This window comes from Corapipo altera, unplaced genomic scaffold, assembly GCF_003945725.1.
Source record: "Corapipo altera isolate COAL_440 unplaced genomic scaffold, ASM394572v1 45, whole genome shotgun sequence".
Lineage (NCBI taxonomy): Eukaryota > Metazoa > Chordata > Aves > Passeriformes > Pipridae > Corapipo > Corapipo altera.
Window position 1 is genome coordinate 27548926 of NW_020884877.1, and position 14850 is coordinate 27563775.

General features: G+C 37.5%; 1 protein-coding gene across 1 annotated transcript in view; it reads right to left on the minus strand.

The window, feature by feature from the left end:
- The window catches only part of NCKAP5 (NCK associated protein 5), a 373153-nt gene that overhangs the window by 16313 nt on the left and 341990 nt on the right, over positions 1 to 14850 (minus strand). Inside the window, exons 17-19 of the mRNA XM_027637160.1 lie at positions 14547 to 14683; positions 12346 to 12475; positions 9474 to 9661 (exon numbers count right to left, since the gene is read on the minus strand). Of these exons, the coding sequence (XP_027492961.1) occupies positions 9474 to 9661; positions 12346 to 12475; positions 14547 to 14683 (455 nt within the window). The remainder of the gene's footprint in view (positions 1 to 9473; positions 9662 to 12345; positions 12476 to 14546; positions 14684 to 14850) is intronic.

Genomic DNA, 14850 nt, shown 5'->3' on the forward strand with positions numbered 1-14850 from the left:
TAACATTTTAATTTTATAATGCACAGAAACATACTATATTCATATTTAATTTCTTCATTTCCGCCCACTTCTTCTTTACTCTTCATCCACCCAAACCCATGAGGTCTTATTTTATAGTTTGCTTTACAGAGCATTCAATAACCCATAGGATATGTGCATATGTAATAGGGACGTCAGAAAAATCACTTTAAAATGTTTTACTGGCAATTATTCAGATAATTCTTCAAATAATCACTTGGGGTTTGATTTGCTGAGAATAACACTGGAGTAGCTAAGGGAAGTTCTTAAGTCTACAGCTTTTTATAGTATGCAAAATTTTTAGTGACCTCTATTAATGATCAGGCAGAGAATGGAGAAATTTAGAGAAGGTGACTAATGGGAGCAGAGCCATCAGGATGTGTCTCAATCATTGATGGATTGATGGGCAGTTCAGGCTGGGAGGACTCTGACATGTGCTATGGAAACTGATATCACTCTTCTTAGCCCTTGTGAAAGATAATTAGACATTTAAATTACATACAAACTTCCCAAAGTTCCCTGTGTCACCTATTGCTAATAAGTCTGCTAAATATCATGTTTATTTCTCTTATCAAATACAAATATTACTTTCCATTAAATTAAAATGGATGCTGAACAAGCCTGGAATTCATATACAAGGGCCTAAAAATACACTAAGAAGTATAATATTTCACTTTGGGACTTTGGGACTTCCTATAAAGTAGAATGCTTGAATTTGCAAAATATATTTATCAATATTTTTCTTAAGAATTTAGACAATTTGTGTGTCATACTGCATAAAGTCTAATATAAATTCTCATTTAAATAAAAGGAAAATCACTTTTGGGAAATGAAAGTGGCTAGTGGAACAAGCTATAAAGATCAAAACATTATTTCAATATGGTTTTTGCTAATATTTGACATAAAATTTGCCTTCTTTTCAAAGACCATGTTGATTAGGTTATTATTTTCATGTGCATAGGAAAATAAAAAGCATCCCCTTACAAAAAGAGATAATTTGCTAATATATTCTCTGTATATTGCTACAATTCCTGCTACTGTCAGCTGTGTAACTTACTCCTCATGTATTTTGCTTAGTGTGGAACTCTCACACTAAAAGAGCAGTCATTTCCTACCCTTCCCTGCATGATGTTTCAGTGCTTTATGCAAAACATATCTCTGTTATAGATGGGGAAGGCAAGTTTCAGCTGGAAAAACAATTCACAAAAATATTACAGCATTATTCATCTCATTTAACTCTGCTAATCAGATGCTCCTCTTGGAGTCAAAATATTTTCCAGCTTCAGAAAACAAACAGCTCACTGAATACATCTCTGCCCTACTGCTCTTTTCTTGATTGAGTCAATCCAATGTTTATTGTATCCAATCTATTTTTTAGCCTTTTCTTTTATTACTAATACATTTTCTACCATTACAACAATTACACTATCTCACAAGCTTACTAATATTTATCATTTGTTTCTTTTTTTTTTTTATTTTTTAATGTGCCCTGAATTCCATTTTGGCCTACAGTATTATTATAATATTCCAATTCAACACTGAGAGAAATGAAACCTGCAACTTCATTTCCAAAGACAGAGGACTGAAGAGCGTCTGGTTACAAATGGCAGAAACACGAGTACACTTTGGGCCATGCTGCAAATCACATCAGCTCCATCTGTCAAACCTCTGAAAAACAGCCTGGAACATTCTCCACTCAGGGAAATCACTAGCAAATGATACTTTTATTTCATATGTACTTTTGGTTCTTATTAGACTAAAAGATCTACCTACTTACACCTACGAGCCCCTGGGCCTATTAAATCTGTATGTAATCTCCACTTATATAGGCAAATAGACATTAAATAGTGCTTGGGATGTGTCTGTGAGGCACAGTGATGTGGAAACAGCATAAACAAGCTGAGTGGGCCGGAACCCAATGCAGTGGGGTCTTATCAACACTCTGCTTATTTCAGCTCCTCAGCCCTGCTGAGAAATGACCTGGAGTAACCAGGCCATCAGGAGCGGTGCTAACATTGTGCCCAAGCAGGCTCACTGTAAATTAGCTCTGTACAGCTCTGTGTTGCTCTGGGCACTTGTACAGGAGCAGTTCTGGACTGTCCCTCCAGGGACTCCAGCAAATGAACTGCAGGGCTTTTTGAGACATCTGGGCCGCCGTGTAATGTGGTTATGCAGCTCCTACATGCTGAAAAGACAAGGTTCTCTCTGAAATTTGAAATTACTTGCTGAGATGGTGGGATATGGGGTTTCTGCTTCACTGAGCAAGTTTTCCCACTCAGAAAGGGCAAAGTTCTTCCCTCCTTACAGTGCCAAAGGGATTATACTCAGTGAGCACAACGCTCCAGCTGTGGCCACAGGACATCTGGGTGTGTTGCCCTGAATCAGACAAGCCCAAACATCTGCATGTGGCACTTGAGAAACCACACAGGCACAGTTCATTCAGTGCCGCGAGTTATTGGGGCGTTTAGTGTTCAGTGACCCTGTGCCACAGGCGCTAGAACTGCACCTTCATGCCAGCGATGCTTTAAGCCCTCATCTTTCCTGTCACAGCTGCAGCTTTTCACTTCCTCCTCTCCTTCTCTCACACATCCAAATCATTCTCCTGCTAGCCTTGCACACCATGTGTTTTAAAATGCCACACAGCCTGCTGTACTATGCCAAAGACTTTCTGTCCCTCACTGACACCCAGATACTCTTTTAAAACTATGTGCTAAAAGATACTTCAGTTAAAATGTCGCCACCTACCCGTCCCCATAAATACACTAACCAAACATAAAATAGAGCTTTTATGCCAGCTGGAGGGCCAGTCAGAATGGGATTTGATGGCACAGTACTAAAACTACTGAGGTCATTAGTGCTAGAAGCAGAACTGTATCAGCAGATAACAGCTTCCAGTTCTTTTTAGGGTATGTTTTTTCTAAAAATGTCCCTTGCATACCATTAAAAACGTTATTTTCTCTGGTGGACGCTGAGTTCCAAATGTTGTTTTGTCTTGCCAAAGTCTTTTAAAAACTTTAAAAAGTTATGGAGAATGTTATCATCCTCCTTGCTGAGCCATTCTCTATTGCATAAATTTTTACAAAAACTTTCATCAGCATAAGAAATCTCAGTGTTTCACCTAGAAGGCACAGGGAGTGGAATGAGTCTCTGTACAAACTGCAGCTTTTTATTGTTGCCAAGCTAGTTCCTCAAGCTGGCTGTAAGAATGTTCTTCCACACCACACCACATTTCTCTTAAGTGAGACGTGTCAAGTGAGACTTTGGTCCCAGAAGACTGCCTAGCTAGTCTTCAAATTGCTTGTTTTGCTGTCTCTTCACTTTACTTTTTGAAGGCAACTTTGATGGCAAGGTATTAGAAACAATGAGACCTCATGATGAATATAAGACTTGGAAGCAGACCTTGGAATGTGAACTTGCCCAATGGAGGGGAAAAAAACATGCAGATATGTGTGATTTGTTGATGTCTGCAGATGTCCTATCTTATTTCTAATTTCACTTTTCCCTACATGAGTTGAATCAGACTTGAGGCTAGAAAAAATATTTTTAATTCTGTATTATTCCCATGGGTGGTATGGTCAAATCTGTTTTCTTTTCAGACCATGCTCCTGTGGTTTTTGTCACTTATGTTGTCAAATACTCCTATATAATCCCCTGAAAAAAGATCTTACATCAAGTTGGGTAATTACTCAGACAGTCCTTGCTTTGATGGAACAAGTATTGCATCACTCAGCTGAGAATCAAAACCCTTTGATTACACAGAAAGGAAGTCCTACAACCCCAGCCTGTCAGTGAGTAAATTCTATTGAGGCAATTTTGACAAATGGAAACATGTGTAGCTCACAGGCCACATTCAGGGGTCACAGGGGCTAATATAAAACATAAATACAGTAAAAGTCATTTTCACTTTTTGTGATGGGGAAGATGACAGGGTATTTAATCCTGACTGAATTAGAATGTTTCTAGGCTAATGTTTCTAAATATCACCGAATGTTTACAAAAATAGATCACATCCCTAAACATATACAATGATTTGATATACTAATGCCTTGCTTGAAAGAAAAACAATGATCTTAAAAGACAAAAGGCAAGTGAATGAGACTGCAGACTTATTCCCCATTTACAAATTGCAGTGACAGCTTCTTCCTTAACATCTTAGGTTCATCAGGGCTAGGAAAGCAAATAAAACTGATTACCTCCTCACCTCATCCTCCTTCTCTCTCTTAAGCCTGGCAAGAAAAATAGCAAAGAGGAGGTGAGATTTCTGTGCTTGATATGCAGTAAACTGTGTACAATTTCCATGTACAATTAGTACACATAAACCTACTATCAACTAATTCCTGGATTTGATCAAGCCCATTAGATGCTTTCTCTTATTGGCAAGGGACCTCTTCTACCTTCCATTAGTTTCTAGTATAATAATTTGTAAGAGTTGCTTCAAACCCTGTATTTGCAGTAACACACGCATTTTACAAAACAAGCTAAGATCGAGGTCATCAGGAGCATTTGCTGTTCTCTTCTGGTTGTAACATCAGGTAGTTATTGCTGTCACCAATTTACAGTGAAATAGATCCTGAGACCAAGCAACTAGCCAAATATCACCCAGTGCTGCCACAACTGCAGGTACTCCTGTTATTTTGAAAGTAAAAAGCAGGCAATTATTTAGTGCTCACCTGAGTGTGCACTGATGCAGCTTCACTCTCTAAAATACAAATGGTAGCTACAATAGCTGGCTTTTACTAGTTCCCCAAAAAGGAAAGTTTGGAGCAATGTTCATATTTCTAACCATGGGTTGAAAGTTTGGTACTCAGTATAAGCCATCTGTGGTCAGGGCAAGGAAGCAAGTGGTTCCACAGGTCAATACCTCCTTTCCACTTTGAAGTCTTAGGATGCGGCTCTTCCCAACTGCTGACTGGACCGAAATCATTATCTTCACGTGTGATAAGCAGAATCCCTCCCTAAGCACATCTGATAATGTGAAAAAAATTAGTTCTCTGTGAAAGCAAAGTGCACATGGTCTCCCTAGAACTACTTCAGACACTTTAATATGGAAAGTCTCTTTTAAAAGCGACTTGATGCTTCTTTCTTTCAGAGAGAATAAGGCACCTTCAGAGAGTGACTCAGAGAACCCAAATCAGGCACATAATGCTGGCATTTTCTCCAAGAGCTGCCTAAACAGGTGAACAGTACAAAGTACCCAGTGTGCTGCTGCCCATTCATACCCTGGCTCGACTTTCTGATCTCTGCAGGAGATGAGATGCAAGCAGCAGCAGCTCATACCTTTCTTTATTTTGCCCTCACTCTTGTTTAGTGCAGCCTGCAGAGGTGTCTGGGCTGCTCTAACTGTTGCCATAATTCAGGAGGTCTGGAACACCCTCTACAGTATCAATTTAATGTTCAGAGATCCTTGAGGATGGCAAGTGTTGTGCAGTTATCAAAATTTCTTAGTCTTTTTTTTAGTCCTTTCGTGGATATTCTCCTCTGTAAATAGGAGGCTTGTGAGCACAATAAGTCAATCATACAGCATTAACTCCCAATCAGCTTACTCAGCTGTAAAAAACCTTGAGTTTATCTGGGAATGCTGCCAGGTCAGTCCTATTTGTAAGTGCAGCCTAAACAGCAGCAGCTTCTCTAATTTTTCCTTTCCCTGTATTTGCCAGCGCTCTCTAATATCTACTTGAATTTCAAGACGCAATGATTTGAGCATTTGATCTCATTCATGAATCATCTGTACAACACATATGAACTCACATTCTTCACATTGCAACTCACAACTTCACATTGCACTTCTGTTAAATGAGCCCCCCAGTTAAAGTGCTGATGCAATTAAGAAGGTAACTCTGCCAGAAATGTCAGATTTCCCATGTATCTCTTCATGATTGAGGGAAAACAAGAGGAATTAGAAATTTCTGATGGGTACCAACCCCTTCCATAAGGGATCTTTTATTCAAAGTGCTCATGTCTTGAAAAACAAGAAAGCCTTGATGGTGACTCAAATTGAGTAATACAAAGGCACAGAAAAGGGCTGTATTACAGAATAGAAGTATGTGATGGTTGGCTAAGGACAGGGAAGTAAACGTATTTTTCATAATGTTTTGGGACCATAAGGATGACTAAGAAATAAAATCTTTGACCAACCCAGTTACTTCTCCAAGGAAACAAAGACAAGAAAAAGTCTTGTGTTGCTTTTTATTTGATCATAAAATATGTTAATAAGCAATGGGCCTAGGGGAGGGAAATTTATATTGTTTTCTGAATTCTTATAAGATAAAAAACCCACTAGCTTTTAAAGTTAAATAGTAAAGTAAATGATGAAATGTGAAATAGTTTTTTCATTGTAAAAATGTGGTAGCAATCATGATGTGGGTAAAGTGCTCAAGAAGTTACTGCTGCAAGGAAGAACAGCTGTTTAATGCAGGGCTCACTGAAGTTTCACTGACAAAGTGTCTCCCATGGGCTGAGTGCAGTGGACTTTGGATCAGGCGCTGCATATTGCTAATTAAATCAGAGAAGTTACTGTTCAAATAAAATTAAGTCATTTGATACATATAAAAATTAATGTTTCTTGTTTTGAAAATCCTACTCGAGGAAAATAAACCATAGCTGTTAATTTGACAGTTTTAAATCTATGAGTCAATGCATCTTATTTCTTTCTTTGAAATTGCGAATTGTTTTTCTTGTCCAAAATTCTGCAGTGTACAAAAGGATGGCATTATTTCGTAATATGTTTCCTGGGTCAAAATAAAAGTAACATAAAATTGGTCTTAGTGTCAAGAGAATTTGACCAGGATGCTGTTTAAGACCTGGAAGGTAAGACACTGTAACAATAAATATTTCTCCTGTCAACATGAAAAAGCCTTTTTTGATTCCTCAAACTCTCCCTTCAGTGTGCCTTTATCATACTAATTGCCCATTGGTTGCTTCTCTTCTGAAACTCCTGTGCAGTACTTTTTTGCTGATAAAACTTGTGTATAAACTTTGGAGGTAAGGCTGGTGAATATGTTGGTTGAGAAGGAGACAAATCAAATGACAAGTCTGAATTAACAGAGCTTCCTGCCAGACTGTCTCATTAGAGCCCCCAGTACTGTCCTAGTGCTGTACAGCCCAATTTAATTGGGCTGAGGGACTGATACAGCACCTTGCTCTTCTGACAAGCAGTGTAAACTCATTCTGCCCACCATGACACTTTTTTGACACACATCTTTTGCTTTTTTTTGTTAAAGGCTTCACAAACACCACTTGGAAATTAATTTCAAAGCACACTGCATTTCATTTTTCAAAATGGCAAATATTCTACATGAAACCGGGATTATTCCACCCTCAAAATTTATAGGTTTGTTGTTTTTTTTGTTGTTGTTGTTGTATTTTTTTTTAAGATTTGTTGGCCGTAAGTGCCTCTGTTTCTGGTGCTCCCTTTTTTTTCGTGAGTGTTGTTCCAGATCACACAGTTCTAATTTAATCAGACTATGGATTTTCCTAGGTTGGACAACCTACAACTCAAAAAAATTTGCTGTGCTGGTTCAAACAAGGAGTTCAGGACAACCTGCTTTTCATGGTTACTGCCTCTCATTTGTCATTCTGAAAAGTTTAATACTAATAGGCAAATCTCTAGTGCTTTACTGAGCTTTCACTGTTCACCGAGAGGCCACCCTGTGTTGAGAGCTGTTTCTGATCCTTAAAAAGTAAACTCCAGAGCTCCCAAACATAGTACATGAAAAATGCTAGTGCTGAGTTACACTTGTTGCCTTTTAGTTTAATGATAGAGTTTTGGAAGGATTCTAAGGCCAGTTCAATGGGCTTTGTTTAGGCTTTGAGGCTGATTGGGTACTTTGCAGAGATGTCATATACAAGGACTGCATGAAAAGAATTAATTAAAAGTAGATACAACTCTGAGCCACTTTTCTACAGTGGAAACAAATCTAATTGCTCTGTTAATAGCACAAGACCTTGGCCTTCAGAAAGCAGAACTGATTTTTATGCAATTTTATATATATGTATATACATACATATATAATTCATCTCATGTGCATAACTAGGCTATGAATTTCTGGATGTTCAAGATGAGGAACTAAGTGGATACTCAATTTGTTTTCCTTCATGTATTCTTTTAAACACCCTTCTGCTGCCTTTTTCTTTCTTTCTTCCCAACTATGAAGCCAGATTATTTAAAATTGTTCTTTCTAACCTGACCCAAATATATTAAAATTGAATCATATTCTAGGTACTAATGAAATTTGGTTGATTGGGAAAATAAGGCACATACATGTTGGGATTTTCCTCTTGAAGTTTGTGAGTCAATTTAATATTCACTTAAGCAGAACTTTCATGCCAACAGAGCTGGAATAAGCAGAGGTACAGACAGTTTGTTTCTTCATATTCCTTCTGCATATTTGGCCCAGATTCCTGAAAGCTGTAAGACTCTAACTTTGGTTAGAGTTAAGCACCTCAAAGTTACAAGGCACAGTCATTTTCTGAAACTGAAAACTGGGGTGTGGGAAAAGATAAAAACTCGTTCTCATTTATGCACTACATCAGGGTGTTACAAACCAGCAGCTGATTCATTATTTTCTGCTACCACCTTTGTTTATACTATAACATACCCAAAATATGCTGAGTGCTCCACACAGAAACAAAAGACCTTCTGTCTAAAAGGAAGAGCTGGGGAAAGAGACTGAACACAGAGGTGAAATGATTACAGTGGATCATGATTAGGTGCCTCTATTTTAAAAAAAAAATTGGCTTGTTAGATCAAAGGAGAGAGGGTGAGAGGGTGAGAGGATGAGAGGAGATGGCATGAGAAAAGAGGAGGAAAAGAACACGTTCAGAAGTTGCTTTTCAGGCTTGCTGAGACTGTGTGATGTCAGATTCAATACTTTTAGAGACAGAAAAGCAAGTGGATTCACACAAAGTAAGAGAAGAAAAATTTGTTTCAGTTTAGCATCAAGATCCACCAATCAGATTAGGAATGATCTTCATCATAATAATGTTTAAAACTCTGAAATCAGGAATTCCAAAGCTAACACCAAAAGTTATTTCAAATGAGATGAGAAGATAGTTGACTTTTGTAGCATAATTTCATTTGAATTTTCAGGAATACATCTTTAGAAGTTTAAGTCATTTACTACATGTTGTGCTATACAAGCTATCTAATTACATGTGAAGGAGCAGCCTTAAAAGATAAATTTTGTGTTTTCTTGCTAGCTTTAAATTTCAGTTCCTTACTAATGGTGAAGTGCTAGACTGTCTCTACTTGTCAATTTTGGAACTCTAATTCTATGACAGGTGAGGATCCAAACGTAACATTCTGTTCTAAAAATATTTAGATCTTTACTCTTTTATAGGTCATGTTGTTATTTTCTAGTCTGCCAGGTTTCAGTAATCAATCAACACTCTGAGGAAAAACCAAAAGGCAGATAACGAACAGAATGAGAAGTAATATAAAAATTACAGTAACTTACACTTGGGTTCTCCTTGCCCTTGCTGTCTTTACTGGAAGATCCACTCAGCTTCTCAATTAAACTGTAATGTGTTAATTGTTCAGGTCCATCCTCTCCAAAATGGCCATAGAGACTGTGTTGGTATAAATCCAAAATTGAGATTGGGTTCCCCAGAAACGACTTTCTCTGATTTTGTTTTTCCTCCTTGGCTGTAAGAGATGTAACAAATAATATCATTATAGCAGTCTACATAGACTGTAATGTATTTTTACAAATTTTAAATATATTTCAAATGTTTTAAGGTATCTGAAATTCAACGCAATAAAACCATTAAAAATACTATCTCCTAATTCTCCAGTCAATGCATATACAGGAGATTGTTCATACTCAATATCAGGTGAAGGAGATGGCATGCAAAAACCAACATTATTTTCCTTTCTTTTTAAATTATAGACAAGATGGTTAATCTGGCGGATCTAGGGGACCCTACTTATTTATCTGCAGTAAGTTTTTGTTCTTGTCTTTTAATAGCCTTACATAGCAGATGTGCTAAGTTTGATAATTCTTTCCTTTTCACTACATTTTTAGTTAATGAATATAAGAGCATAAAAAATACACTAGTAAGGTAAGAAAGAGGTGCTACCCATTTGTTATAGATCCTACTGTAGCACAAAGTAATTAGGAATAAAACCACAGTTTCTGAAGTCCAAGGCTCAAAACTCATTCAGAAGATCGAAACAAAACCAAAGAAATTTTCTGCAGCTTATGAAAATGAAGACAGATGCTTATTAATAACCATACTTTATCCCATCCTGTGTTCAAAGATCTTGGCATCTTTATGCGCGCAAGTGATATAACCTCAAAACATCCACATGAGGCTGAGGCATTAAGTTTATTTCCTTAAACTTCTTGTTACACAAACTTCATCTCTGCCCTATAACCTCTACAGCATTAGGAGAGCCTCTGCCTCTAATGCCTCCAAAGAGTCACATCAGGATAAAAAATAATTTATGAAATTCAAAACAAAACCTTTTCATGGTCTAAAGAGAAGAATCTGGAATATTTGGCATATTCCCTGCTACTCTACTGACCTTCTCCGTAACATTGGGCAATGCACTGGGAATCTTATCCAAAGCCCACTAAATCAATGAAGGTCTTACCATTGACTCTTAATAGCCTTTGCATTGGGCACTCAGTCTTTCTGTTCCCTGCTTATAAATGAAAAATGAAAATCACTCCGAGATTATAACTGTGCAACCAGTGAGTTTGGGGACTCAGCTAATAAATATAATTAACTATTCCTATAAAAATATTCTCTGTGAATTGGTTTGCTGGAGCCCCTGCCTCAGCCTCATGTGGATGTTTTGAGGTTATATCACTTGAGCGCATAAAGACACCAAGATCTTTGAACACAGGATGGGATAAAGTATGGTTATTAATACAATGTGAGAACTGCATTTATAGAGCACAGAACAGAAATCCTGACCATGAGGAATGACTATAGCAGAAATACTCTTGCAATAATATGTTATAATCTTCTTTTCTATTTGTCTCAACAACAATTAAGTATTTTAGTTCTGTTACTAACCCAAAAGTTAGACATATGCACAAAATTAATGATCTTCTATGTAAAATGGTGACATCAAGTCATATTTAGGTATCATTAAACTTGGAATCTGCTGCCGTTTAATGCAATTGGTAACACATGAAAAAATCCTTTTTTTTTTTGCAAATTGTGATCTATACAGAAAAAAATGCTTATCTAACTCTTTAAAAACCCACACCTTTCTTATATTAGAAAATGATTTGTAAAAAGCAGAATCTATAAAAAGAAGTGTTTATGGGCTGAGTTAAATGACTTGGAATATTTCATACAGATTAAAACCACTAACTTACAGAAGTAATGTAAATAAGCGGTCCCAGCTTTCTTTCTGCTCTGTCTTTTTCATGGAATCACAAAAAATGGATTATCTCTGAAAATGCCAGCTGCTTAAGCCCAACTCTCAGCAGACACTGAAGAGCACAGTGTGCCTGTCCAGCTGTCCACGGTGTTTTTAATGCAATCGTCACCGCAGTATCTGCTGTGGTTAACCTGTAGGTTAATCTCTGCCAGGTCAGGCTCACGGCTGTGCAAGGGTCAGCACAAATCCTGTGAATCACTCAAGAACTGCTTAAGCTCTCAGGGCCTCAGTGGTACAGAGACCTTGCACTGGCCTTTGCACTTCCAGAATTTATCTCCTCCAGGGAAGCTGCGCCAGCAAGGATAGGAGCCACCCTCTCCTCCCCTCCCTGAGGGCACACACCTGCACTGAAAGGTAGCTTGCAGCATGAGTTATTAAACACACAGAAACTGTGATCTCAAGAACTTCTCTTAATGTATTTTTATATTCAGGAATTCAGTAAATTCCAAATTGCTATCAGTTCTCACAAAAAGCTTTGGTGCTTGAAAACAGCAATATATAAACAGAGGACAAGGAGAGAGACATCACTATGGCACCATAACCAACATCACTTTGATGCAGAGGTTAGAAAATTGTGGTCTTGATCACTGCATTATTTCAACTGGCTATATAATTAAAAACAAAAAAAAAAGAAAGCTACCTTTATAGTCACCTTTCAATTCTGTAATTATTTTTATTTACATTGTAGAGATTTATGCATAAAACCCCACAAAGTAAGCCTCTGCTAGCAAAAACTGTGGAAGAAAGGGAAAAACAGATATACACATAATAAAAAGCAAAAAGTAATAAAAAGTTAATGGAAAATTAGACTGAAGAAAGATTTGATGCTAGAAAGTGAAAACTAGACAGAAAGTTTAATGAAGGACACTGTCTCCTGCTGAGTCAGAGTGGAGATCAGGGATATACATTTTTATGTATAAATTTTCAATTACCTCGTTTGTTGTTCTTTGTTAACTCCAGAAAAGTCTCCTCTGCAGTTCTAAAATAACTTGTTTCATACTCTGGCTCTGGCTCAGTGTCAGTGCTGCTTGCAGAGTAAGCGCACACCCTCAGAGCTTTGTCCTGCACAAATAAGCGTATTACAGTAATCACATGATGCATATATATCAAAATAATGCTGAAGACAGTACTAGGAGTAGAACATTTCATACTCATCGTGCAGTATAAATGAATAGTTCAACTGGAAAAAGTCTGCATTACCAGTTTAGCTAAACACCTCTCCTTTGAGTAAGTTATCATCAGTCTGATATTGGGGAAATAACACATTCTTGTCCTGCTAAGTCTCCTGAGTCAATCTACCAGAAACAGTCCAGATTTTATGTTGGGTTTTTTTCACTGTAACATTTTTTTTTTTTAAATCTACCAACATTTTCACATACTTTTACTGACCAAGTTAAATTTTAAAAGTTCTCAAGTATGTTAAACACAGTCTATTTGTAAGTGCAAAATTATCATACCACTGGTATGATAATGGTTTACTGCAAGCAATTCTAGAGACAATTAGGATGGCAAGTAGGCAATACTCATGCTTTCTATACCAGTAAATCCTAAATTTTTCCTAAATTCATGTCCTTTGTCCTGGCATTTACATTATAGTATTGGAGAGCCTTAATTCCCAGCTGATTCCTATGCTATTTCTTTTTCAGGAAGATTTTCTTCTGGAAGTAAAGAGGAGTGCTGACAGCTCTGGACAGCTCCTAATCATGGAAGGCCTGAAGGCTTAAACCTTTTAGAAGCAGCAGCTCAATACAATAAAACCCACAAACTGGGTAGGGGGAAGCTAAGCCTGATACTGCTGAGTTAATGCCACATTCAAATACCCCCTACTATCCCAACCTCAGCTGCCTATCAGTGGCTCAAAAGAGGTTTTAATTCTGTTTCTCAAAGAGTGATATGAATTTCCACATCTTGCCATCCATGCTGCAGATTTTTAACGGATGAAGAAGGACATCTATTTATAAGGATTCACATCCCTGAGGAAGCAGACCTGAGGATACCAGCCATGTATGCTCAGCACTAGAGATTGCAAGTCAGCTGTAGTCCCAAAAGATTTTAGACACATTCACATGCCAGCAACACCCACACTGACCTTCTAACTCTTAGACAGACTAATCAGCAGTAACACATCTATGGTGTTAAGATGGTTTTGGGAGTGGTCAGTTAAGACTGTCCCAGGGTGAAGACTATACTCACGTGGTTGTTACATGTAAGCCAACACTATTGCACTACAGAGGATTCACCACCAGTTGGTCAACGACATATACAGGACAAGTAATTCGACCTTGCTGTTTCTGTTCTAAGTATTCAGAGCATGGGCCACATAAAAATGTGAGATGCCCCAGCTCAGTAAGTAATGGATAAAGCAGACATGCAGGAAGGCTACATAACAAAATGTTTTAGCCTCTTGTAGAGTAAGGTTTATTAGCCAGCAGTCTGCCAGGTGGCCTGCTTAACGCTCACTTTGTTCAGTTTTTTTCTCTCTTTGCTGACCCTGCACTTCTCACAGGATTTGACAGTCTGACATTGCTGAATATGAAAAACTTGGCAATCAGCTACAGCAGCTTTCACACATATGTATGCATTTGCATGTTTGGTCTTTCTGCAGTTTTCATGAGAAGACTGAGAACAGACAGATCATCATCACAGGATTAACCAGAACCCCACAGAAACATTTAAGAATATTTTCCCATTCAAAATACATTCAGAGCATATCTGCTCAAGCCCTCACACTACACAGCCATACAGACAAGGAAGCCTAGGCTAGGGAAAAAAATGAATCCGAATGTCAGGAAAAGCAACAAACAAGGTCAACTTTCTGTAAGAGAAAAACAGGGTAAAAGGTCTCCACTTCCTTGGGTAAAAACACTTGTGAGGATTTTAATTAAAACATGCTTGTAAACTATGAGGACAAAGTACTGTATTATTATTAGTAGGTGCTGTATTATTATTATTGTTATTATTATTATTATTATTATTAAATAATGAGATTGCAAATGAAGGTTAAGAAAGTGAATATAGCTGTTAGATTGCTAGTTATTATTTCCACCATGTTAAAAACATTGGCCATTTCTGATACCTATACATTAGCCACAATACCTATCTCATTTAACAGATACCACTTCTTAACTTATACCTTTGCTTTAGTAGTTTTCTTGATGGTCCACTCTGGAAGAACTTTTCTATTTTCTACAGTCTCTTCGGTGTGCTCTAATGAGGCAGAGGTCACAGAACTTGGTTCTTGTTCACTTTGCTTTGCAAGGTTAATTATTCCTGAGTTAAGGGAGACATTATTTAAATTGTAGGTCTCATCAGTATCTTCATGATAGTGTTTCAATTATAATTCAGTAAAAACTGGGGGCAAGTCATGATACTTTCATTATGTCAAATAATATCCTACTACTCAAAGGAACAACTTACTAACTTACTGGAACAATTCT